Source organism: Nasonia vitripennis, chromosome 5 (assembly GCF_009193385.2).
Source record: "Nasonia vitripennis strain AsymCx chromosome 5, Nvit_psr_1.1, whole genome shotgun sequence".
Classification (NCBI taxonomy): Eukaryota; Metazoa; Arthropoda; class Insecta; order Hymenoptera; family Pteromalidae; genus Nasonia; species Nasonia vitripennis.
Genome location: NC_045761.1, coordinates 26,796,750 through 26,822,984, shown reverse-complemented (window position 1 = coordinate 26,822,984; position 26,235 = coordinate 26,796,750). Strand labels below are relative to the sequence as shown.

Genomic DNA, 26,235 nt, shown 5'->3' with positions numbered 1-26,235 from the left:
TGCGCATCGCCGAAAATCCAACCCCAAAGGTCCGGCTTTCCAAAATTCATCAGCAGAGTTCAACGCATCCCCCGAGGTCATCGATCACGCGAGAAGGAAGAAAATATAAATGAGCATACCGAATCCCCCGTCGCGGGAAAGGTAAACAAACTTATTCTGGAAGGGGCACCGGCGGAGCAGTGGCGCCTCCACTTGAGCGTCCGTCACTGCGCGAAAAGCTGGAAGAAGGGAGGCGAGGCTCGGACTCAGTGGCTCGCCATGTTTTTCACCAAGTGGGGTGTGTAGAGAAGGCCGGGGTGAAAATCATCTCTCGGGGCATGCAGGTGAGTCTACCAATCAGTCGAGTGCATCGAATTAGCTCTACGACTAACGCCTCGTCGAGCGGACGCGTAAGCAGTGTTCGGGATCCCGGCGTGAAATCGGCAGATCGCTTGCACAATGTCATGCGTCCGCTGTCGCCTCTGACTCATGAGAATCGCGCCAAGCGCGCGCGAAACTGAGAGAGACGGACGCATCATAACTTGCATATACACATGTCAGTGTCGTTTGTAGTGTTTTATTCGAAGAAGGTAAGTGAATCCGTGCGCGGGTGTACGTATACACACACACACACACACACGAAGCAGTGACTTATCCCGAGAGAAACCGTTGTTTTGGTTAGGGAGGCAGCGTTTGTTTTTCGCCGAGAGAGAAAACTCTCGGCCAGTCCTCTCTCAGTCTGACGTATATAAGCCAAGCGTGGGTATATCCTGTCCCCACCACTGGCTTGCGTGTTCTCCTTTATTGTGTTTTACTTTCTGGCCAACTCGGATTCTCGAGACGCCTTCTCCGTCGCTATCGTACTCTCGTCGGGTTCATTCATTCGTCCGTGTATGTGTGCAAGCAGAAACGAATCATTTTGGGCATCGATTGTGTGTGTGTGCGCGATTCCCCCGCGCGCGCATTGCATATGGCGATGGTTTTCTGCTGTGTAGTTCGACGCGGAGGCGCGCGCGGCTCTGTTTACGTGCACTTCTCGTCGTCGTCGTCTCTCTCTCTCTCTAGCTGATGTCACTCATCTTTGTGTCCGCTCCCTGATGCATCGATAGTTATATATCGCATTACGATATATAACAGCTCGGGATATCTGCGCGTTGCATTATTATGCTCCGTCGTCTCTTCCTCTCTCTCTCTTATCGCGTTTCGCAGAACAACCTAATGCCGCACGAGAGAGCGTCTTATCGTCGGCTATTTATCGATCCTCGGAGCATTTATTTCGGCCGTGTTTACATTAGTCCTGAGCGCTTACGTCACTACGCAGTATTTACTAATATAACGCGTGCTGCAGCTGCACTTTCACTTTATAGTCTAGAAGTAATGCACGCGGCTACGACGGAAACAAATCGTTTTTTAATTAGGTGATTTGTAGACTTTTACGATGAAGCCGCCTGCATCGCTTAAAGGGCGTTTTAAAGGGCTTCAGCTGTAGAAGCGAGCAGTCGATAATGAGGCGTTAATGTTGACGTGCGGATGACAGTTCTGTTTACCGACTCACCGTCTCTTTCTTTCTCGTGTTGTTTGGTGCGGGCTATGATTTCCCTACTCGAGAGCGTGAGTAATGTCGCGTAGATTAGAGAGCCCGGATATTTTCGTGAAATTCAAAGGGAAAGGTATGCAGTCAGTTGCGCGTTGCACCTAGTCGAGGGCGGTTGCATCATTGCCGGAGCTTCTCGCGTTGGTTTAGGATGATATTAATTGTAAAATTTGTTGTCTAACATTTGTTCTACAAGTGTACAGCGACACTAAGATTTGTTCTATGATTATGTTGCAGAGTCAAAATGGGAAGGAGACAGTACTTCTCATTTCGCATTAAGGCCTGTCATCCTTGCGACGACGAAGCATCCACCACTCAAGTACTCGGAAGAAAGGCCCAACACTAAGCAACAGTAGACAAAATTTAGCCACTCACACACGTACCTACATAACTGTTGCAACACAAGCCTAAACGACAAGAAGAAATTAGCAATACTAAACAAGCTGTGTAGGGCCAAGCATAATTTAAGAAATATTTTGGTGGTGGAACTCAACAAAGTCACAAAACTAAAGGACAGACAACGCTACTTTGCAAGTAGGTGAGCCCTGTTGAGATAATCTCTTGTCGACAAGCTTTGCCCCGCATTGGTACTGATCAGTCGTGCTCTTTCTGATACCAAAAGAGAAATAATGTTATCGGAATAAAAGAGAGAGGATGATCACCCCGGGGGCGTATGAACTCTGGAGAATTAGTGGGTCCAGGAGGAGATTCTCCGGTTTAGAGGAATGAGGAATCCGGCGTTGCACCTGGTCGGGATAGCGGCGTCCCCTGGTGGTGGAGGGGTATTCGGCACCAGGGCCGAGGAGGAGTTGCGCCACTGGCTGGAGCAGCGCCTGGACGCATTGGGCATAGACCCAGTCGCGTACTCGCGCTTCGTACTCAGCCTTCTGCGACGCCCCGACTCGGCCTTCACTCCTCCGCTCGATGTAGCCACTATCGGCCGGAACGGAGGAGGAGGACGTCGCTCAAAAGCCAGGCCTCGGTCCAAACTGCCACTCCAGGGTGATAGGGAGCAACGCCGCGCTGTCGTTCAATGCCTTACCAATGCTGCTGATCAAGTGAGTACAGATTTTCAATTCAAATATGATCAAACGTTAGCACACTCGTGCTTGAGTTTGGTTTTAATTTGTAATGAATTTTACAGAAGTGCGGAGTAGAGACGCTAGTGGACGAATTGTGCGCCAAGCTGCGAGATCTTGAAGGTGGTGACTCAAAGGACGAGCAGGAAGAACTAAAAACTGCCACTGATGGCGAGGCAAAGGTTCCCTTCGAGACTCTCACTCCTCGCGACCGGGCTCTGAGATACTACGCGGCATTCCCGGCCCTGCAACCTACCACCCCCAAAAAATTTCCTCACCGGAAAGAACGAAACTTAAGCAACAACAACAACAATAATAACAATAATTACAATAATAATAATAATAATAATAATAATAATAATAAAAAGAGCAACGGTATCAGCAGCAGCAACAATAATAAGACCCGCCAGAAGAAAAACAAGATGTCCATCGTGAGTACTTGTCTAGTCATTTCCCACTGTCATTTTGATTATTGAATTAAATTTTGCCGATTTCTCTTTTAGCAAGCCACTGAATCGCATTCGACAGAAGAAAAAGAAGATTTCGGATTCGTCAAGTCAATGGAGCGCGAACGAGAAAAGGAGCAAGAACTCGCATTGGATCAGCTTAGATTGGCGCAGTTACAGGCAAAATTCGACGAGAGCCTCGAAGCACTATGGGACACTGGTCCAGGAATTTCTCAGGGCACTGATTCAATATGGGCAGCTCCATCGCTCTCCATTCCATCCGGACCTCTGTGGCCGACAGACAACGCCGATGCGTCTTTTCCTATTATCAAATTAGAAAAGAACAAAGCTGAAACTCCAATTTATCAGGAATCGCACATCGACGACTCGCCACTGATTCCGTGGGATGTTGACTTGTTCAGCATTGAAGACTACGCAGAAGAATCCGGAAGCAAAGATAGCAAGACTCGTAAGTCTCGTTTCACATTAACGTACAAATATGAATTGAATAGAGAATAACGTTTTCGATTAATTTAGCAGAAGATCCTGTCTCATGGTCTGATTCAGCTAGAGATGGTCCTTGGTGCTGGGGTGGTCTTGGAAACATAGCAAACCTGGGTCGTAGTCCGCGCACAGGCAGCTGCTTCATCCCGGTTGTACCGTGCAAGAGCCCTGTTACCAATGACAAAGAATCCATTCAGGAACAAAAAGCAACTAGTCTACCAGAACCTGACGAAGATCTGCTCACATCAGCCCGCACTCATTTTCGTCCAATCAAAGAGGACGGCCACTGGGCTGACGGGACTACGTTTCCTGTAAACAATAATATTGAAAGAGTCACATACCGCAGGTTCGTGCAGAAACGCGTTTCATTGTTTTTTCAATATAACTTTATCGATTCGTGTTATTAACACGTAACTTGTAATTTTTGTGCGCGCAGGTCCGAGTCAGGCAACTTACTGTACCTTCCTGGTGGCGAGAGCCCATACATGGAATATCGAGAGAGTCTAAGCGCTCCCATTGCAGTGCCCTCAAATCTAACTCTGAAGTTCAGGGTACGGCAATGCGACAAAAGCATTCAGACGGAACCTATTCGTTCCCCGGTCAAACGTAGGATTCTCTCCGAGCAAGACCGTTTGTACTACTCGCCAAACGCTACTGAGGAAGCTAACGTAAACGAGAGCGACGAGATGGAAAAGGATTTCTTTGATCAGAAACAGGTGGGCTGGGATCAGTCCATGATGCTCTTACGCACCGACAGGAAAAGGTACTGCATTGCCAGTTCCGTTTGACTTGAACATGTAAATCTACTGCTGCGATCGTGATCAATATTTATGGTGAAATTATTCTAATCTAGAAGACACAGCAGCAACTTCAAGTCCAGGCCGCGAACGGTGCTGCGTCCCTTCACACTGTGAGGCCGACAGAAACATGGACCTAACCGAGGACGGGATCCATCAAATGCAGCATAAAGTTGCGTTTTAGTCTAGTAATTCGTCGCAGGATGGGTAAATAAATCGTTACAAGAAATAGGTATAGGGGTCCTCTTGGCATGTGGAATTTGTTATGCATGAACCCAAGACGGCATGGTTAGCCCCTTGCCATTATGCAAACATATATGCGTAAGCGACGACGAGATGGATAAATATCAATTTATTTAGAGAATTCAATTATCGTTATATCTTCAATCCCTCACGTGGAAAAAAAAATGAAGAAAAGAAAGAAAAAAAGAATTTTATGAACACGTGTATACCTCATACCTCGTTTTTCGCGAGAAGTCAAGGGGATTTTTTTCAAAAGAAATCGTAGTAAGAGTGATTTTCGATTTAGTTGTTAAAGATTTGCCCTTCCTTTTTCATAAGTTTTTGTTCTTCTTCCCTCAGAAGCAACATTAAATTAATAACGCGCCATGGTACTGTGGACATAAAATCGTAATCGTAACTTCTCCCGAAATCTGCATTGATTTTCGTTTTGTGTTTAGCACTTCTAATTAATTGCAGTTCATAATATATGCAGAGAATCAACATATATTACGCTACTTGATAAAAAAAGACTAAAACAAAAAGTTACAAAAAAAAAATCATAACGATCCGGGAAAGCAAGAAAAAAAAGAAAGCGATAGAAGTCAGATTTAATAGAGAATACGGAAAACTTAATATTTGAATGCTTGCAGGAACAGACATTATCAAAAAAGAGCGGCACGTTGATAAAAAGAAAAGCAATGAAAAGTGCTATTCAGTTTTCTTGTTGTTTTCCTTAATTATTAATGAATTTACCATAATCGTATTTTCCTTATTATAATTTAACTCCCTATAGCTCTAACATAATCCCGAAACCCCCTGAAAAAATACCTCAGTAATTCCTAACCCTTGAACCCATTCCTCACACTATCCTCTATCCCTTGAACCTTAGATCCCAAACCTAAGAAAAAAAGCAAAGTAACACAGAAAAACGTACATGTATGAAAATGTATTTGTAAAAAAGTGTATCTCATTAAAGTGAGATACCGGTAAAGAAAGATGAAAGATATGAGTATATGAGTCGAGTCACGTAAAGGTATTGAATACGTCTCTCTTGCTCGAATGAATTTTTCGGTCAAAACGCATATTGGATTACCCAATGGTATTTCAAATTAAGCAAGGGGTACGTATAGGTAAATAAAAATTCATTGAGAGATGGAACAAAAAAAAAAAAAATATATAAAAATAAAGTGTGTCGTATTGTCAAGTCGATGAGATATAAAAAAGTAAAGGTGATAAATTGCAAGAAATGCAGATACTGCAATCGAAGCACGTTTCTTTAACAATTTTGATGCTTTGAAATTTGTTAAAGAAATCTGACATAGCAAATAAATAGGTAAAGTGAATATTATTTCATTGTCTTGTTGATGTTCCGATAAGGGTTGATTTTTTAAAAATCATTTTAAAAATCTTTCTGTTGTTTTAATCATTGGACGTTGAACACGTTATATATTATCTCGTAGAGTAAACAGTCGTCAGAACTCTGCAGAATCATCGATATCGGTGAAAATGTATGTTTTTAAAAAAGCAGGTCTTAAATCGATCGTAATTTTAAAGCCAAAAAATCGCTCGAGAGTAACACTTTTATTTTTCACACAGATAGTAACGGACGTTGAATCTGTGCCGCATTGTAGAATCTGCCAAAGTTCAATTTCCTTTTGTTTCATCCTGTTTTACGAAGAAAATAAAAATAAACTAATACTGTCTCGGCTATAAATTTCGGTACACGTATATCGAGAAATCAATATTGGTAATAGTCGGCGGGGTAGAAAAGAGAAAACGAACGATTTAGATATACATGTCCTTTGTTGTCGAAGTGCATTTTTGAACCCTTTTGTTTTTGCGAAAGATAGCCGAAATGTAAAAGAAATTATCAAAAACGATGTAAATTTTTCTTACCACGACGAAAATGTAAAAATTCAATGGAATGTAAAAGATGGAAATAATGATGAAATAAAGTTAATGCAGACTAAGCAAAGCCGTTTATTTATTAATTCACTCTTCGCCAGCAATACAAACGCATATCGTAAACGCGTGTGTACATACAATATATGAAATATATGAAATCGAAAATTACGGTTTCACACTGATACTCCGAGCGAAATTCTTCTGCCTGCGGAATATCGATTTCAACTTGTGCTCGAAAATCCTCTCGAACTTGTCTTGCAGGCATTTGAAGTAAAAGTACTCGTAGACGAGAGTCGAGAAGGCTGAGAGAATGCCGACGCCGATGAGGACGAAAACACCGCCGATGTTCTCGAATATTATCCCGTTGGTCATTTCGTCCTTGTCGTGGCATCTCTGGCGCAGCGGGTTGTACTTCCACCACTTGTCGGTCAGAGCCTCGAGCCAGTTGTCGTTTTTCATGTTGTAAATACTGTAAACAACGTCGAAATTTTAGCAAATATTTTTTTATTCGATTTTAAAATAATCGAGGGACTCACATTCGGTTGAACTGTTTGGTAAGGGGCGAGTTCTTCTGGAGCACTATGGCGTAGGGTTTCTTCGAAAACTCCGGACCGATCTCCTTGACGCTGCAGTCGATCATGGCCTGGTACTGGACATCCGACGCTTCGGTGATCAGGGCGAATCTGGAGTCGGTGCTGTTGAACTTGTCGAGGCCGTCTTGCAGACTTGCGACCATTCCGTGGTGGGATATGGCGGAGTAGATCTTGATGAACTTGTCGCTCAGCGGGTACTCCCACACGGCTAGTTGGGCTCTCTCGTAGGGCGACAGGCTGTCGTTCAGTGTCATGTCCTTCCATTTTCTAAGAGAAAATTCATCATTTTCAATATGCAAAATAATTTTTCTTTGTTTTTAAACTCTACTCACTCATAGCACACGTATTCGATGTCGTTCATCCTCTGGAAGTACCTATTGGTCGACGAGTTCTGGATGCACGTGTAGGAGTACTTGTACTGCGAAATGAGATCGTCGAAGGTCTCGATGGTCTTCTCGAACTTGGAGATGGTCAGGAAAGCCGCCAAATTGGCCGTGTACGAGGCGATGATGATGAATCCGAAGAGCCACCAGGTAGCAGCGACCAGACGTCCCGAGAGATTCTTCGGGGCCTCGCCGCCACCCTGAGGCGTCAGGGACGTCAGGCAGAACCAAAGCGACTCCTTGCAGCCGAAGATGCGCTTCTCCGTGTCGTCCTTGTACTTTGCTTTGCAGTTCCGATAGCTGTAGGGGGACCAGGTGTCGAAGATCCAGAGCAAGAGGCTCGTGAAGATGTAGGCGCCGATTATGCAGAGCCAGACGTCCAGTTCCAGGACCGTCAGAAATCTGCGGGGATTCGATAGTGAAATCACGAGGATTTATATCCGCTGAAGTTCATACGAGGAAAGAGTGTCGTAACGAGGACCGTAAATTGAATTCAATCATGTAATATATCGCGCGAATCCGTATTAACGCGCCGACCGGAGTCGTATAATAATATCCGAATTTATGGAGATTTTATTTCAGATAGTTTGGCACCAATGCATATTTACGGCGTTAAATCCGAACTCTTCGCTTTAAATCCCGGGGCCTAGATTCACCAGTGGGTATTAAAATGTTACATCGTTCTGCAGATTTTTTTTTCTCCGATTATTCGGTGAAATTTTTTTGTATTCAGCTAAAAACTCGCAATAAAACGAATACAATTACCTGTAAAAATCAGTCTTCGGAATCGGCTTCTGCATGAGTACCGATATCCCGGTAGGCTTGTAAATCGGTTCGGTAAAGTCCACGACCTTCATCCTCTCGGACATGACGCTAACGGCCGCCAAACCGATGTCCGCCTTTCCCTCCTTCAAGTCCCTCATCAAACCGTTCCAGTTCCCCTGGTCGTCCATGAATCCGTACTCCGACTCGTTCTGCATCTCGATTTCATACCGAAAGTTCAACCTCCTGGCGATTTCATTGAGCAGGTCGACCAGAAAACCGCCGTACCAATTGCTGTCGGGATCGTAGATGACGAAGGGCGGTTTGGGGATGGTTATCACCCGATATGTCGGTTTTGCCGTCGCGTTCATTTTCGAAAATTCGAATTTGATTTCGCCGAGTGACTAGTAACTACTGACGCGTACCTGCAGTCGGCGACGCAACGGCCGGCTTTATTGGTTTGCCTGCATTTTTTTCTCTCCAGTTCGTATGACAAATCGTTGTTTGAAAAAATAGAGACATTGCATACGACTGCTGTAATAGGATTTTTTTATGCAGCCTTGGCTGATCGATAGGCGTTTGGAAACTCTTTTTTTTCTCTCTCTCTCTCTCTCATGTAACTGCGAGGCAATTACGCGAGGCTTTATGTTTGTTGCTTCGAATTATAGGGCAAAAATCGAATGAGGCGTAAGGACACGTGTATGCACGGGATAGAGGCTCGATTGTGCACTGAACAGTTGTGGAATTCAGTGGGTGTCTACTGGTATCGTTTTTCAAGGTAACGTAGACTGTAGGTTCCATCGTAAAGGTTCGTATTAGAACTTTTCTATATTATTTCAAAGTCGCAATTCGGAGAGAAACGCAATATTGCATTCGTATTTTGAATAACTCTGAAATAATTCACAGTCGGCTCATTAACATTCATAAATAGTCCTTGTGAATACTTAATGATTCCAGCGTACGCATTCATGCATTATTTACAACCTCCCTGCGCGGTTGTTGCATTTATTTTCGTCCTATGCGCTCTTATTCGCAGCATGCGCAGACGTCGAGGGTAGAGCGTTAAATAATAAGCCGTATAAATATCTCAGTCTGTTTATTCACGTAACTCGATTTCAGATTTACATAAATGAATGACAGATTCGTGCTTAAACTCGCTTAAAACTGTCTTCGCGTCGTGTCTCTGCGAAATCGTCACACACTCGCGCCAAATCCGGCGCGACGTTGATTACAATATACGTATGTATGTATAGAGAGAAGAGGTAAAATGGCACTTTTGTGCGTGGAAAAGGTCGCACAAACTGCATCGTCAGAAATTCGGTGAACAAGGCACAAGCTCGCTTTCTTGCACGCAGAAGTACGGAGCTTTAGGTTGTACATTTCGTAGTTTGATTTCGATTCGTAGACACTTAAAAATAACTCTTTCCCCGAGCTTTCTCGACCGATAACATCGCAAGGAACATTCCTTGTTCTCAAGGCACGCTGTAGTGAAATTTCGCACGCATCATATAATTGACTTTGAGTAGCAGTACAATATGGTATAGAATCATCAGAAAAATCTCTCTCAATAACAAATCCCTCGTCAGCACACTCGTGAAAAATTCAAGGCAAGATAAATTCAAAATCTGGATCTGTAGTTGGTGTTCTCGAGGCTCTGGGTTGGAGCAGGTCTCAAATTGAACTTCATCGACTTGACGCTCTGGACGGACTTGGTCTTGTCGGTGCGGCTCTCCTGGTGGCGCTTCTTGATCTGCGGTCGGCGCCGATAGTAGAAGTACTCGAAGATCAGGGTCACGCAGGCCAGGCCGATACCCACGAAGATCACGATGAAGACGCCGCCGATGTTCTGGATGCTTATGCCGTCGCTCTGATCCTCGGCCTTGTTGCAGCGCTTGCGCTTCGGGTTCTTGTTCCACCAGGTGTCCTTGAGCTTCTCGAGTTTGCGCCGGTTCAGCATCATGAGAATTCTGGAAAATCAATTGATTTGAAAGAGAATAAACGTTATTCGATCAATAATTTGCAAAACGTCAAGAATAAATGAAACGTCCACTCACGCGTTGTTGAACTGATCCTTGAGCGGCGAGCCCTGTTGCACGGCAATGGCATAGGGCTTCCTGGAAAATTCCTCGCCGATCTGCATGAAGGTGCAGTCGGTCATGGTGAGGTACTTGATGTCAGTGGCGTCGCCGATGAAGGCGAACTCGGTGGGTTTACCCTCCCGAACTCTCCTCAACGCTTCGTCCATGTCATTGGGGAAGCCAGCGTCCTGCATCGTCTGGAACATCTTGGTGTACTTGTCGCTCACCGGGTAATCCCAGACCGCCAGCTTGGCTCTCTCCACGTCCGAGAGGCTGTCGTTCAGGCTCATGTCCTTCCAGATCCTGTTGGGCACAACAGAGACATGTAAGATTCGGTGGTCGAGAGGGATTTAGCGAATCGACGGGGGCTAATTGCTCTCGAGAGTAGTTCTGAGCAGTTCTGCGAGAGTACAAGATCGATGGTCTTCGTGCGCTTTACACCGCAAATGTATATAATTTTAGTCGAATATGACTTACTCGTAAAACTTCTTCTCGATGTTGGCCATGCGCTCGAAGTAGCGGTACTCGGACGAGTTGAGGATCGGCGCGTACTGGATCTTGTACTGCTTGCTGAGGTCCTCGAGGCTCTCTACGGGCGCGTCGAGTCTCGAGACGGTGAGGAAGGCCGCCAAGTTGGCGGTGTACGAGGCGATGATGATGAATCCGAAGAGCCACCAGGTCGCGGCCACCAGACGCCCGGAGAGATTCTTCGGGGCCTCGCCACCGCCCTGAGGCGTGAGACTAGTCATGCAGAACCAGAGGCACTCCTTCATGGTGAAGAGCCTCTTCTCGTCGTCGTCCTTGTACTTCTCCATGTTGTTCTGGTAGCTGTAGGGGGAGAACTTGTCGAAAATCCACATGAGGAGGCTGGTGAAGAAGTAGGCGCCGAGGATGCATAGCCAGACGTCGCTCTCGAGGACGGTGAGGAACTTGAAGAGCGATGTCGCGGTCTTGGGCTTCTTCCGCAGTATACTGATGCCCACGAGGTCGTAGTAGGGCACCGTGTAGTCTATGACGTTCTCGCGCTCGGCCATGACTGCCAGAGCTCCAAGAGCTATATCCGCTTTCTTCTCCTTGAGCTCCCTCACCATACCGTTCCAGTTGCCATCCTCGTCCATGTTGCCGTACTCCTTGTCGTCGACCTCGCGGATCTCGTACTCGAACTTCACGTGCTCGCGGATCTCGTCCAGGAGGTCGATGCAGTAGCCCGTCCAGTTGCCGGTCTCGTTGTCGTACATCACGAACGGCGGCTTTATCACCGTCACCACTCGGTAAGACGTCACCGCCGTGTGATTGCCGGCCTTGTTTTCGTCGAGGACCTTCGGGAGAAACGTCTTTCGATTATACATCGAAGGGAATACACAGTTCGCTTCTGTTGGTGTAAAATTCAACGAGCGGGCAACCCTCCCAACGAAAATAATCGCCGCCTTCGGTCAGCGATCATCGGAAATTTGCGATGATACCTACGGCTGCGTGGTATAGGCGCGGAGGATATCGAGTCTGCGTGTCTACTCTTCATTTCGATCGCTCGATTGGTTGGTTTTACAATTCAATTTTAATTTCGACGAGGATGCGGATTTTCCAAAACTATAACGTACAAGGTCGCTCTAGATACCGAGAGCATAGGTAATGCGAACCCGCGGGCTCGAGGCGTATCGATCGGAAGAGAAAAATTTAATCTCGCAGACCCTACCTATACACGCTTCATCCAATTTGAAAAATGAAAGACGAGCAATTTTCCTCCAATAGCGATCCCAAATTCAAGGTCCGCTCCTAATATCCGAATATTCATAGTTCAGCGCAAGCAGTGGGATTCTGAAAAAAATCAATAACCCAAGCCACCTGTACAGATAGGGTTAAGCTGGCTGTAAAAACAAATTGAATTCACTCGCGCAACTGCTGTCCACGTGCCCCCGGCTACGCGTGTTCCATCTCGTTTACTCGAAGCCAGCATACGTACTTTCAACTGCGAATCCACGCCGGCCTCCCAAGTCTCAACTGGGTCAGAGCTGATGAGCTTGGAGTCGCGGATCCGAATGAGGAGCCCATTGACGCCAAACTTGGCGCGACTGACTCCGTTCCTGCCCCAGGCGAAGCTCGCGTAGGTCCTCGTGAACCCGCTGCTGTTGGCGACCTGCTCCAAACGCTGTCGCAGATTGAGGTTCCTCGCGGGCAGAGTCGCGTTCTCGTTGTACTCGTCGCAGGTGATGAAGCGAGGACGATGCCACTCGCCCGACATCAGCGCCGACTTCATCGCCAGAACTCCCAGCTTCGTCAGGTCGTAGTAGAAGGCCGAGCTTATCACCGGCTTGGGCAGAGAACCTGTTTGCAATCGCAGATCCTGTATCTAATATAAAATCGATGTACAGAGATCGAACCTTTGCTTGTGAGCTCGCTGAGCTGCTGGCTGCTCTCGGCCTTGGGCTTGAATAGCAGCAGGCTGATGTTCCTGCAGTCCTGGCACTGGGCTTGGAACTCCTCGTTGAGAGTGATGCCGAACCAGCCGTACTTGTGGCCGGTGAAATTGAGATTGTTCGCCTCTATGAGCGCAGACGATATGGTGCTTTCGCTTCCGAGGATGAAGAAGTTCACGATGTCCAGGTCGCGCAGCTTCGAGATCTGCTTCTGGAGAGGTGCTCCAGCTGGCTCGGCGGGCACGATGACGTGGCGGGTCGGCACGTTCAGCAGAAGACTCTTGTACTTGTGGTCCATGACGAAGTTCTCGTCGAAGAGGATGGCCGCGTTGCTGATGTTGAAGTTCGAGCACTGCTGACGGATTACCTCCGGCATCAGGTCGGCCGGGTTCATCACTTGCACGAGGTACCCTGAGGATGCGCCGTTATTATTCAGGCTATTAGATTCGCGGTTGTATTCGCGGGACGCGCGTCCCCGAGAGCCGACTAAATGTTGTTTCAACGCGTCCGCGCCTGTGTGCATACGCAATTAGCGCGCAAGCGCTCTCGGGCCCTGTGTTCGGAAGTTTCAGCGAGTTGCGGGAGTAAAAAGCCCCTCGCTCGACAAATCGAGTTCAGATCGCGCGTGAATTCGACGTCAAACTTCGAGCGTAATCGTCCCTTTTTTTCCCAGTTACACTTCAGCTTTATAACGATCGAACTTTGCTAAATACAAAAAAAAAAAAAATAAGTCTCACTTTTCTGCTCTTCGCTGATGTCGCGCCATCCCAGCAGATCTCCCTCCTGTCCGAATTGCGCCGAGAGGGTGGGTATGCCGAGGAGGGCCGTGAATCGATTGACTGACTCGGCGCCGATGCCGTAAGTCGTGGTGTCGAGTACGAAATCCGGAGCGTCAGCCTCGTTCTCCCTGATACTCGACTGCCATAGCGAGCAGATGGCGTCGAGGCTCTGGTCGGAGTCGCTGACGTTGATCTGGGCTACGTAAACCTGGCCGAGCTTGTCCGGGCTTTTCTCCTTCAGGGCCTTCAGCGAGTTCGTCACGCTCTTGTTGGCCACATCGTTGTTCGCGTCGTTGATCACGACTGGAGGGGAAGATTTTTTTTTTTAATATTTTCAAAAGCCAGTTTTTTTCCCCGTCCCGCTCGTTTAATCGCCGGGTGCGCGCATTGTTCCATTTTTATCAGCGAGCCCGTCACTCAGCTGCACTTAAAATTAAAACGCTGCGCCGATAGAGCGCTCGGAAAATATAGGCCAACTCGCCGAAATTTCGCTGGATTATAAAAGTTTTTCCAACGACGACGTGCACACACACACACAGCTCTGCATATAATTAAACGCGTAAAAAGCGGACTTGATGCCGGCAAGTTTTAGGGAGCGGGTCGTCTGAATTTTTCAGCCGAGTGTTGATAGGCAGCTAATTATTTCGAACGCTGGGCACCTGTGGAAGGTGTCGCGCGCTGTACTGGAATATTTATACTATGAGGAGATCGTCTCAGGCTTTAACATTGTAATTTCTTGAAACTCTTGTCGGGGCGCGAAAATCTCTGGCACAAAAGACGAAGCAAGTGTCCGGACGCGTCATTGTCCGAGGGATTTATGGGCGCTTTTTTCATTCACTCGAGAGAGAGAGAGAGAGAGAGAGAGGACCGAGGAAAAGTGGGCCAAAATCGACCCTACTCCCGCATTGTCGTATCGAAAGGGGATGAGCGCGTGTATAGCCGGTCCTTTTCAGTAAGAGAGAGAAAGAACCGGCTCTGTTTACTCTCCGGCGCGTCGCGGGGGAGTGGATTTTAAATATATCCCACCGGGGAATGCGCGCGGACAATAAAGCCTCTTTGAAATGCCATCGCATCACCGCAGCGTATTACACGCGAAAGAGGAAAATTAACCGCAGAAAAGTCGAGTGGAAAAACGCTCGGCAATTAGTCGTCGTCGACGTTCTCAAAGAGCCTCGAGGAGAAAAAATACCCGCAAGTTGGCTTCTATATTCCGAGATGAAAAAAAAAAAAAAAAAAAAAATGCGCGACAGTTGATTAAGCCTGCGCAAAGCCTTTATCGAATTATACGTCGCACGCGAGCTATACTCTCTTTCGGGGCAAACGTTTGCCGAGCGTGTTGCTTTAATTAAGGAGCGAGAGAGGGAGACTATCACCGGCCAGTGTTAAACTTTCCGGGCAAAGTTACGCGCCTGCGAATTAAGCTTTAATGGATGCGGCTTCGAGAGCTGCTGCTGTGACGAGGGTTGTGTCTTTTATTTCTTTTTTTTTCGGGAAATTTCGGCTGCGGTGCGAAAGTTCGAGAATTATTGAGGTGATGGTTTTTTAAGCCCTTATTCCCCCACGAGTATGCCGATTATCCGGAGTAATGTTTGCGGCTCTTGCGCGGAGAGAGGAGAATTAAAGGAACCGCGGGGGAATTCCGTAAAAATTTAAGAAACTAGCCGAGCAAGTAGAACAGTCGGCTTTCCGTCAGACATCCAGCTCTATTCTCTCCGTGTAAATCTTGTCATCCCACAATTTTTTCTACCTGCACCGTAAAAAATTCAGCGAGTCCACACCCGGTAATAAAAACTCTCGAAACTCGACTTCTCCCGCGCGCATAAGTCGCTTTATTCAGCTACACGAGTAACGCGCGGAGCTGTAAAGCCAACGAGCGAAATTCCCCTCATCCGCTTAGGCTAATGTTCCGTGTCGCTCGATCATCGCGACGCGAAAATAGAGCGTGTCGCCCGTTGATAATTACGTATAGTTTTTTTTTTTCGTTCGCTGTATCGATTTATCGATCGTGGCTAGGCGCACTTGAGACGAATAAAGAAACGAGCGATTTCGAGGAGCCGACCTTGCGAGCTTTTAAACGGACGCGGATGTAATTAATACACGCGACAATCGATTATCGCCACCTGATTAGATCGCGATCTAATGCGCTGCGTATTTTTTTTTCAAACCGTACCGAGATCCCGCGAGTTGCTCCTTTATTTATAGGAGTAGCTTCTTCGCGAGAGGGGGGAACATTAATTGCTTCCCCCTTCGGCTGTACAGTTAAGGGGGACACACCACCTTTGAAATTAAAATCAAAATTTGTCATTAAAAATTTATAAATACTTATATAAATGAACCAAATTTTGATTACTATTCTTAGACATAATTACCTTTATTTTGATGGTTTTAGACCTTCTATATACCTCTATAATATCTACGTATAGTAGGGAGTCCATAATTCACTTACCAAACTCTAGAATATTGTTTAAAAGTACAAAGTACAGGAAAGGTGGAGAGCACAACGAGTATGCAAAGTACATACTTGTTTTGTTTTTCTACTTTTCTTTCTTGTTTAGTTTTAGGTTAGTTTTGAAGCTTTTCTTTATACCATTTCCTATGTACAGGTAAATTTTATTTACCTCTATAGGATGCCTTCTAAAGGCATTGTAAGTGGTTTGATAAATAAATAAATAAACATTAGTTATGGTATGAATGAGGGGATTTGGTTTAAATTTCATAGAAAAAAGTTACATGATAGTTATGTTAAAATTAACCAAAAATTGATAAAAAAAAATCAGTAATATGCTTATAAAACTTTTTCTATGAAATTTAAACCAAATCCCCTCATTCACACCATAACTAATGTACTTTTAAACAATATCCTAGAGTTTGAGCTCATTTGGGCCATTCGTTCCTTTGGAATCTTACGGTAAGTGAATTATGGACTCCCTACTATACGTAGGTATTATAGAGGTATATAGAAGATCTAAAACCATCAAAATAAAGGTAATTATGTCTAAGAATAGTAATAAAAATTTGGTTCATTTATATAAATTTTTAATAAAAAATTTTGATTTTAATTTCAAAGGTGGTGTGCCCCCTTAAGTTGATTAAAAAGAGCCGAGGGAGCGCGCGTAATCCCTTCGTTTTTATTACTCATAATACAACGAGGTTGATTGCGCTTTTGCGGAGCGGCTGTTTTTTCGTAATTATTTCGCGAGACGCACGAGGTGTATAATTTGCGTACGATAAGGATATTTCGCGACGAAAGCTTCGCAAGTTTCGGAAATCGCAGGTAAAACTCGTGTTTAGAGAAATTAATAAATCAGCGTAAAAATAAAAAAAAAAAAGCTACGTACAGACGTTAACAGGCCTGTTGGCAGCGGTATCCGTCGTCTGCTGTCCTCCGACCAGTAGCACCAGTTTTCCTATCAGCAGCAGTGACAATCCCTTCGAGCATCCGCGACGATACATGCTCGACTCGATACAGTCCGCGAGTCACTCGCAGCCGAGAGCGCAGAAAGGCCTTTCGCAGCGGCGAGCTTCCGGGAGAGCATTAAGCGCTAGTCGGCGCGGGACAAGGATGAGCCCATACGTCGTCGTCCGGCCTATTTGTGTTTGCCCGTCCGTTGCCGCGGGGATGACCCAATCAGCGAGCTCACTGTCTATCCACCTCCCCCACCTCCTCTCCTATGGACACGTATACACACTTCTTATCCTTTCGAGGCTACGACCTTGTCGCGTGGGCTCCATCGATTCCTCGAGCCTCTGGACGGTGTGCGAGCTTTTTCGTGTATCGGTTTTCTGGATCTCGATCGGCGCAGGCGTTGTTTTGACTTTCGCTGGAATTATGACGTTATACGCTGGGCAGGGATATAGGTACACGTGGCGACAGGCGAAGCTCGACACGCGCGACTTTTCGAGAATTGCTTATCGATATTTTTGCTGTGACCTTGCGATTTTTCAAGCTTCAAGGCTGTAGTTGGCTGCTGCTTCGCGATTTATTTATGAAAAATATCGAGCTTTCGAATTTTTTCATTTTGATGCGTTTTCTTCGATGCGCCACCGATAAACGAGTGAACGCAACAATGGATAATAGGAAGGATGATTCAATTCTTGCTTTTAAAAGACCGTCCATTGTTTTAATAATCTCGAACAGTACGGAATACAATAAAAAAAAAAGAGACGGTTAAGGCTTTCGATCGAGAGAGCGGAATAAAAATGAATCCGAAATCCCCTCCTTTCGTCGGACAGCCGTCAGAGCACAAATAAAAGAGGGGGAAAAAAAATGAACTACGCCTCACACCCTCGTGAAACAATAATCCCATAACCCTAGCGTAAACCCCCATCTACTGACGTATACGCGTCAAGTATATGAAAGCCCATCCAAACATCAGTCCCGCAGTCTATGTTTACCCTCGCTTGCTCGGATCCCCCGCATCGCACGCGAAAGTCGGCCGATGACAACTACTTCATCGTCGTTCTTTCACAGCTCACACACGACACGTGTTTATTCACACGGCGATGTTGGAAGGATTTCTCGAGCGGATGGTTATATTCAAGCTCTACACTACCAGGCCGTAACCGACAAGTGGGTTATTATATTGCGCGGCGTTGTTATTTGCTCGTCATGTATACTTACTCGACGGGGGAAAAATCATGAAGCGAACGAGGCCAATCGCCTCTCCGTGTGTGTGTGCTTTACTCACTGGAGCTTGCGGGAATATTATGTGGCTCGTGTACCAATTTCTCCTGTATATGGATGAGATGCTGACGGTTCGATGCGCTTCGCTCGATACTTCAGCGCGTGTGTACGTGTATATGTGTGTGTGTGGGAGAGAGAGAGAGAGAGAGAAGAGGAGTAACGAACGTGGGTAGTGCGTTTGTATCGATTCACGAAAACGCGTGTCGGATAAATATATAAGAGCGCCAGAGATTGCGCCTCTGCCGCAGGGCTGTGTAACGAGGTTCCCGCACGCGCCTGGAAATTTACGAAGCGGACGAAGGGTTACGATGTTGCACTAGTACCGAGGATTTAACCGATTTCGCCTTATTAATTTCAACGCGAGATTTATTCCCTCGCACGCTTCAACGAACCTGTCGGTTTATGTTCGCTTTATCGCTACAGGTTTGTAATGCTGGATATCGTTCTGCTCTGTCAAACTTTATACACTTTTCGAGAAAAGAAGTCTTCGCTAGAGCCCAGCATCTTTCGAGAATTATCGGCTACCAAGCTCACAGCCATAAGTATATCGATCCAGCACATAAAAGCTTACGCTATATATATATATATATATATATATATATATATATATATATATATATATATATATATATATATATATATATATATATATATATATATATATATATAGGTGCGATAAATTATTCTTAATCCTCCGAGCCCACAGGAACGAATTAAACTTAATCCCCCTCGAATGATTTACCACATCCCGTGGAGCGCAATCGCTTCCTCCTCATCAGGAATGCATTCGACATCCTCCTCATCAGGAATGCATTCGACATCCTCCTTAAAGCTGCCCTCTCCGATGCTTCTCTCAAAGAAAGCTCTCTACACACACGGCCTACAAAGCCCCGTATAAACTCGGCCAGCTCAGCTAATGATTTTCTAGCGCAAGAGGAGAGATAGAGAGAGAGAGAGAGAGATAATAAATCCCGCGATAACACATGCGTACACTTGTGGGCTACGGGGACCGGGAACAGGTCGTCGAGAGTGTTTTGCGCGCAAATTGACTGCCGCTGCAAGCTCGGGAGAAAAATCACCGAGGAAAAAGTCGTCGGGGGATCGGTGAATGAAGGGGGGTACAAAGAAGAGGCTGCGATAAAAATAACAGAGAGAGAGAGAGAGTCGAGGTCGGGTTAAGGAGGAGGTATTACGTCGCGGTGTATGGAGTTATTCTCCACGACCGAGGAATTTCGCTATTCATAATGGATTCTTTAGAAAAAGTCGCCCCGGCTCAACGGTTTAACTCTATAAGGTACATTGTTGAATTTTTTTTTTTCGAAAACTTCCACCAGCTTCGGGGGCCAAAGTTAATCCGAGCGCGAAAGTTTCGCGCGCTGCGAGAATGAATTTTCACTCGCGTAGGCGAGTGTAATTAAAATCTGCCGAATTACTTACTCCGCGGGTATAATCGGTTTTGTTAATTCAGAGCGGGAATTGAAAGAACTTCATTCTCCTATACGCAGAGTCGCTCCATCCGAAACTCATAATTTGAATTTCGCGGTTAAAAGCTCTTGCGCGTAATCTTCCCGCGAATTCGCACATCGCGTGCATAGGTGAAGCCGACAGGGGACTTTTAATCTGGCCGTGATTAGAAAAACGTGCGGCGGCCTGAAATTAACGGAGTATAAATAAGTGTCTGGGACGTGGGCGTTCGGAGAGAAAAAGCGCCGTTGGGGGAAGAATTCCGTTGTTGCGGCGTTCATTAAGCGATGCTCCGAAGGTTTCCTTCCCTCCTTCTTTCTTTCTCTCTTTTTTTTTGTGTGTGTATTTCCGCGAGCAATTTTGGAAATGAGAACCGAGCTTGACTATCCTCATTTTCTAGATGCGCCTGATGATCGGAACTTTCGAAGGACACCAAGTATTGGATACGAAAGTTCGAATTCGAATCGAAGTTTCGAATTAAAATTTCAAATTTCCCGCCAGAGAGCTTGCGTCGAGATCAACAATAACACATTCGCTGGCAAAAGGACGCTGTCGTCACCGGCGGCGTTGCATTAATCAAATTATCTCTCCGCTTAGTTCCCGCTCTGCATTAAGCACATTCTTGGCCGGTTGTAATGATAATGATAGCCCATTTTCATAATACCGGCTAAAGCTGCTGCCGGCGCTTAATCCCACGCCGCCGCCTCCCGCTTATTCAATTTCATCCCGTTTCATTATACATAATAAAAGCTCTTCCATCTCTCTCACTCTCACGCTAAACTGCGCGTAATGATATTCATCGAGCGAAAAATCGAGTGGCTTTTTCTGCGAAAAACGGCCAAAGTGACTCGTCGCCGTTAAAATACCGCCGCGCATAGTCGATTCGCGAAAGAAAAAGAGCACATACGTATATATATATATGTATACGTGGACATATTGTTCGCGAGCAATTTTCCCTGAAAGCCCGCTGAATCTCTCGAGGAGGCAGAGGGATTCCGGAAATTCGAGTCGGAATTTAATCTGCCGATCGATAAAATGCACGCGCGCGGCCACAACTTTTTCTCTCCTCCTTATATTTTATTCTCGAAGTGTATATACGTGTTTGCGTGCGCTCTTAGGTTTCACGAGAAACGCTTATTTTTCTCAGCCGTTCTGTGCGGATAACGTAATGCGCTTTTGATTGCAGGCTCGATGTTGGACAAACTGATGCGAGACGTTAGATTTCGAATTCTCGAAATTAATCGTTGACTCGACTTTTCGATGCATAATTCTACGCACGTATATAGGTGGGCCCTCCGCGCGAATGTCGCTGAACATAAGTAATATGCAAAACAAAAATTATGCACGACTTTATCAGACATTCCCTCCGCCGGTAAATCTAACCTCCGCGACACCTGTCCTGCCGCTCGCACAGCCAACCCCCCCGCGAGAGTCGTCATAAAGTTCAGCAGTTCAGCCAGTCCTGCAGTTGCTGCGAGTCGTGTGTTTAAATTTCCGGTCGCGTGCCGGCGTCGGGGAAAAAAATTTCATCTCGGAAACTCCCGAGTGTAGTACAGCGCTATACACGGACACATATATACAAGAAAAGGTACTTACCCACACTCGCGCGCCAGCGAAGAAGCACAAACTTTTCCTGGAAATATGGGGGGTTGGACGCAGCTGAGAGATGCTTCGTGGCACAGGATCGAGTGCGTCTTCGGTCTTCAGGTACGTAGACATTTCGTTATGAAAGACGTGTCCCGACCGCGTGACGAAAGTTTCCTCGCGAGACTCGCACGGAGACAGGAAGGGCTAACTGCGAGTCGCACCTAACCTCAAAACAGTCGTCGTTGCAGAGGACACCACCGATCCGGCGGGTAGTCGACGAGCCACCACCGGCGCCGAGAAAGATCTGCCTCGGAGACAGAAAGCAGCAGCTTGCACGCCGCGAGAACCTGAGACCTCGGAAGCTAACCTACGAACCGGAAAATCAGCGCAGAGTCGAGCCGTCGCACGAAGACAGTGGAATCGTCGTTTGGGCGACGACGAGCTCGTCCCTTCTCGACGAGGACGCCGACAAGGAGAACAGACCCGAAAACGGTAAACGACAGCCGGCCAAGGGCAGAAGTAGGGGAAAAGCGCGGACGCGTGGTAACGCTGTCAAGAGTGCCGCCGTGTATCGGCCGCTTAGGATATGAAGATTTTGCTTTGTGCTTTGAGAGTGTTGTAGTTTTTTGTTTGTGGTTGCGGGTAGGAGAGCGAGAGAGTTCGTAGAGGCTGTAGTATGTAGGAACTATGTTGTAAACAAGGTTTTCTTGTGTCCCCAGTCACAGTGTTCTGTAATTTCTGTTACTAGTAGTTAGTTGCTTAAGTTTTGCCATCGCTGAATAAAGTTTATCGAATGCGCTTTTTGTGCTTTTATGTTTTTTTTTTTTTTTTAATATTCACGAAATTTTTCAGATGACATAATACCAAATTCTCAGAACGAGACAGCGAACCCAGGAAGCCTGAGATACAGATTGGAGCAGTTGATGGCCAGCCTGTCCATCGAGCATCAACCCAAGTGACTATGAACCTTCATTCTCATTTCCTAGACTATCTATCAATCCAGCGGCTCATTCAACGCTCGATTACACACTCCTGGAAGAAGCTGCCGCATCAACGTTCTCATTTTATTTTTCCATGCGCGGGCACATAATTGTTAAATCATCTCAGGCCCGCGCGTATAACTTCTTAATTTATCACACAAGAGCGCGAGCAAGCGACATGATTAACGAGGCGGCTCTATCGCAGGACAAATGAGCCTCGCGCGGAGAGAAGCGGACTCGCAAACCGCCCGTCGAGCTCTATCTCGAAGTCGGGCAGCGCAAAAAAAAAAACATGTCACGCGCAAGCGGATGATGAAGTAAGGGCTCGAAATAAAAGCGTTCTCCTGCGGCCAGAGAGACGAATGGCTGCGCGGCGTCGCTCCCAATGCGTAATAATCGAGCATCGGCAGGAGAGAAAGAGCGAGTCGTAGGTTATAGGTACAGGAGCAGCAGGTGATTTAGAGCTCACGCGATCGCGTATATATATATACATGTATAAAACTGTGTTACCGGCCTCTTGTAAAACACGGGCGGGAGCTGAATAAATTGTAAATTGAGACGTTTAGGCCGCCTCTGTTTGCCTTCGGAGCTTTTTTATGCGACTACTACAAGCGCGGCCAGCTCTCTGTGATTTAATGAATTTGATCGAATCAATGCATATTTTTATTTCCTTGGCAGCCGCGCAGCTGGAATTGGAAATTTTTTTTATTTAGATTGAAAGCTTCGTTATCGAGAGGCTTTTTTCCGAGATCGAGAGCTTATCGATTCAGTTCTCGATGCGAAAACGAAATTGATCAAATATAGAGACCTGCGAATATAAATTTCGCGGTCGGAATTCTGTGAGCTCTATGTAATCATTGTGATATAGTAGTTGTGGTAATTCTTCGAAATGTTAGCTTTAAGTTCTTCGATTAACCTTGTTTTACGATTGTTAACAGTCGAGCAGATCGTTTATACTCATCGTTGCGCGCGTTACATCGCAATCATGTACCGCAGAGCGCCGAGCGTTTCTCACTCCGAAAAGAGCCGTCGAGCCGACGTTTTAATTCCCGTGAAAAATTGTTATCACCCAGGCGAGGAATTGATAACGACCGCTCCATAAAACCGAGATCCGTCTGCCGGCAGCCGTTAATTTACGGCCGCATTAATTCTCCACTGTGAGCTCGCATACACGTATACGTTCGTGCGTAAAAGAGAATTTTTCGCGTATACATCAGGGATAAACCCACGAGCGGTCGAGTGTCCGGCTTCTTTTGTACTCGGCCGAGCTCTTTTCGGCTTCTTTTGGCGCGGGATATTGCCGAGAGCGGCTAATCATGAATAGGAGTAGAGCGACCTCGGTTAAAGAGAGCAGTTGCGCGCGTTCTTTTGACCGCAGGCGGCTTTTTTGACTCTTAACCCTCCACATAATAACGAATGCGCGAGCTTTTCGAATGCGCAGAGTTTATTAAAATTCAATCGATGTGCCGTGTATGCGCTCCAGTCGCTTTTTCTCATTCAATTACGCAAATTGAAGTTATTCAAATGGCCGATAAGTATCGGCCGAGATAATAAATTGTTCCGCTCGGGTGAGCTGCGGAAATCGATGAACGTGTGTATACGGGTATCCGACTGCGAGATGGTTCTTTATTTTCAATTTTAAAGGTGAATCGTCGATTCAGTGCGCGATGCTCTTTTTCGGAGAGGATAATTTATGCGGCCGTGATTGGAATCCGGGATTTTGCGATCAGAACGTAAATCCAATCAGTTTGCATTATGGAGATGATCGAGTGACTCTCCATCGATATTTCTCAAAGATAGGTATAAAAATGTAAACGACGAATTCTTTCAGTATTTCAAACTCGCGAATCGACTGAAAAAGTACATACTATTAATATTTCTTTTTTTTTGTTTTCGTAAAAAATGCAATACCATTGGTTATACGCGTGGATATAAATGTATTACATTATTAAACTCGTACCAAGAAACCATAAGGTTTTGAATTTTCTATTCAATTTTCAAATACGATTCCATTTTGCGCCACCGTATTTTCGTTTCATCCCCGCGAACAATATTCAATCAACACGTTCGATCCCCGCCAAAAAGCTCGAAATCCGAATAAACGAAAGACAATACGCATTCATCCTTCGCTTCGCTGTGCAAACCCAATAACTCCGAAAACATCAGCTATGCTCAAAGAGCACCGGCAGCAGCCAGTTTCCCATCGAGGCGTCGGAAGAGAAAGAGAGTCGAGCTATCTCACGGCAAAGTGGTCAGGTGCGAGAGCGCACGAGTAGAGAGAGAGAGAGAGCGAGGCATATCGACCATGCAGGCAGCGTCCAGCGCGCATGCTCTTTCTCTCGGTGCGATGTTCAAACACACAGCGCACTCTTTCTCCTCTTGCGCCTGCGGCGTTATTTTTACTATGTGTGCGGCCAAGCTATGTACACGCCTGCGTTACATACTAGACAATCGCTTTTTTCAATGGCCTTTTCGAGGAGTATGGGTGTAGCGCGCTGGATTACTGTTGTCCTTCGGGGAGGCTGAATGGAATCGGTGCAGTTGTCGTCGAGGCGGGCGAAATGAAATATTGATCAATTGCGCGCCACTGCTGCTGCTGCTGCTGCTGCTGCTGCACTCAAGTGTGCGGACTTGTGGAGTGAGAGAGATGTGTATACGGCCACGGTAAACAAGCGAATGTTAATTGCGAAATAACAGAGACAGAGTCGTTCCTTGGGACGAAGACTGACTACGGAGAATGAGTTACGGGCTTTGTTATTGAAGATTCGGGTGGGAAGAGTAACGATGTGCATACTTACTGTCCTATATCAGCGGTAGAACAAAGTTTTTGTTGAAACTCTTGAAGTATGATGTATACTTACTTAAGAGCTGAGCTGCATGTTGGCAAATGTATGTAAAACTTCAATACGGATTTTAAAGGGCATAGAGGGATTCGATACAGGATATATGTCGATATATCAAATAATTTTCGACAACCAAGGTCCTTTATTGACAGATCACTTGTAATAATGACATAATAATATCCAACGCAAACAACGGATGATGCTTACGCATTTTTTTGTATGTGTGTATTTGTCTGTATAACAATATTATATTCGAATGATATATCTCGCAGCGATTCGCACTTCAAAAACTCAATTCGCATGAGCTACCACGTGAGGTGTACACACTCCCCTATAATAAGATCCGCGCAAAGTATATATACGGTATTTTATATATATACGAGGGAAACCGAAGAAAGGTGCGCATCCGACGTATGTAACCCGCGACCAACAGCAGATAAATTCTACAAACTCGTCAATCAGAATGTCGCGCAAACAATGGACTCGTCTGTGCGTTCATGCGTGTGCGTGTACGTGTACGTGTGAGTTTATGTTAAAAGTATAATATACGCATTGTAAAAAAGACCGTCCGAAAGTCTCGTGCGATCCTTACTGCGATGTAACGATGATAATTATAGTAATCATAATAGTGTGTATATATATATATATATATATATATATATATATATATATATATATATATATATATATATATGCGAGTAATTCTCTCTTTCTCTCACACACACTCACTCTCTAACAATGTCGCGGACTGACTGCGTGTCACGTAATGATAATGGCGGCGATAATGGCGATGGCAATACGGTGTCGACCTCGATTCTCCTCTCGTTCGCGCTCGTCTTTGCGCATTTAAAACGAGTCTCCCTCTCTCGTTCTTTGTATATCTCGTCGCACTCTGTATGCATGTAGATGTACTTAATATAATACGCGCGTGGTAGGTATATAATATGTTAATTATAGCTAGTGCGTTTTCATATATGCCGTCCTGATGCAGTCGTTAATCGTCCCGGTAGTCGTGGTCGTGGTCGTCGTCTGGTCATCGATCTCCATTCATGCGCCTCGACTACACGCTCTACATACATATATATACGAATATTGTTCGATATTTACATACCTAAGCGCGACAGGCTTACGTGTTTGTGTGT

General features: G+C 45.8%; 4 protein-coding genes across 15 annotated transcripts in view; 2 read left to right on the top strand and 2 right to left on the bottom strand.

Moving 5' to 3' along the window:
- Window positions 1–24: 24 nt before the first annotated feature.
- Window positions 25–6,591, top strand: LOC100119957. 10 transcript variants are annotated; one of them, XM_016985771.3, is made up of 8 exons: window positions 25–323; window positions 1,811–2,111; window positions 2,196–2,631; window positions 2,718–3,083; window positions 3,156–3,567; window positions 3,639–3,948; window positions 4,039–4,365; window positions 4,456–6,591. In XM_016985771.3, the coding sequence occupies exons 3-8, from the start codon at window positions 2,299–2,301 to the stop codon at window positions 4,514–4,516; spliced, it is 1,809 nt and encodes a 602-aa protein (XP_016841260.1). In that variant the 5' UTR covers window positions 25–323; window positions 1,811–2,111; window positions 2,196–2,298; the 3' UTR covers window positions 4,517–6,591. The 10 variants fall into 10 exon arrangements, with proteins under 10 accessions (XP_016841260.1, XP_008206969.1, XP_032456744.1 ...); XM_008208747.4 differs by having other exon boundaries at window positions 3,636–3,948; XM_032600853.1 differs by having other exon boundaries at window positions 60–323; window positions 1,811–2,107.
- Window positions 6,151–9,238, bottom strand: LOC100119985 (ionotropic receptor 25a-like). The gene is made up of 4 exons (XM_001603625.4): window positions 8,268–9,238; window positions 7,452–7,904; window positions 7,063–7,386; window positions 6,151–6,995 (listed from the first exon to the last, which is right to left on the bottom strand). Exons 1-4 carry the CDS (start codon window positions 8,633–8,635, stop codon window positions 6,692–6,694), a joined length of 1,449 nt encoding a protein of 482 aa, XP_001603675.1. The 5' UTR covers window positions 8,636–9,238; the 3' UTR covers window positions 6,151–6,691.
- Window positions 9,239–9,345: 107 nt separating this feature from the next.
- On the bottom strand, window positions 9,346–21,392 carry LOC100120020 (ionotropic receptor 25a). Of its 2 annotated transcripts, none has more exons than XM_016985958.3 (7): window positions 16,874–17,693; window positions 13,494–13,838; window positions 12,721–13,167; window positions 12,303–12,664; window positions 10,820–11,661; window positions 10,319–10,645; window positions 9,346–10,231 (listed from the first exon to the last, which is right to left on the bottom strand). In XM_016985958.3, exons 1-7 carry the CDS (start codon window positions 16,986–16,988, stop codon window positions 9,883–9,885), a joined length of 2,787 nt encoding a protein of 928 aa, XP_016841447.1. In that variant the 5' UTR covers window positions 16,989–17,693; the 3' UTR covers window positions 9,346–9,882. The 2 variants fall into 2 exon arrangements, with proteins under 2 accessions (XP_016841447.1, XP_031786896.1); XM_031931036.2 differs by lacking the exon at window positions 16,874–17,693 and adding an exon at window positions 21,280–21,392 and having other exon boundaries at window positions 9,753–10,231.
- LOC100679784 overlaps window positions 21,088–26,235 on the top strand; it is an 11,788-nt gene continuing 6,640 nt past the window's right edge. The window contains exons 1-3 of one of the 2 annotated variants that reach the window (XM_032600857.1): window positions 21,088–21,390; window positions 21,519–21,762; window positions 22,123–22,225. In XM_032600857.1, the coding sequence (XP_032456748.1) occupies window positions 21,325–21,390; window positions 21,519–21,762; window positions 22,123–22,225 (413 nt within the window). In that variant the 5' untranslated portion in view covers window positions 21,088–21,324. Of the gene's footprint in view, window positions 21,391–21,506; window positions 21,763–22,122; window positions 22,226–26,235 lie in introns of both variants that reach the window. The other variant, XM_031931041.2, reaches the window with a different exon arrangement.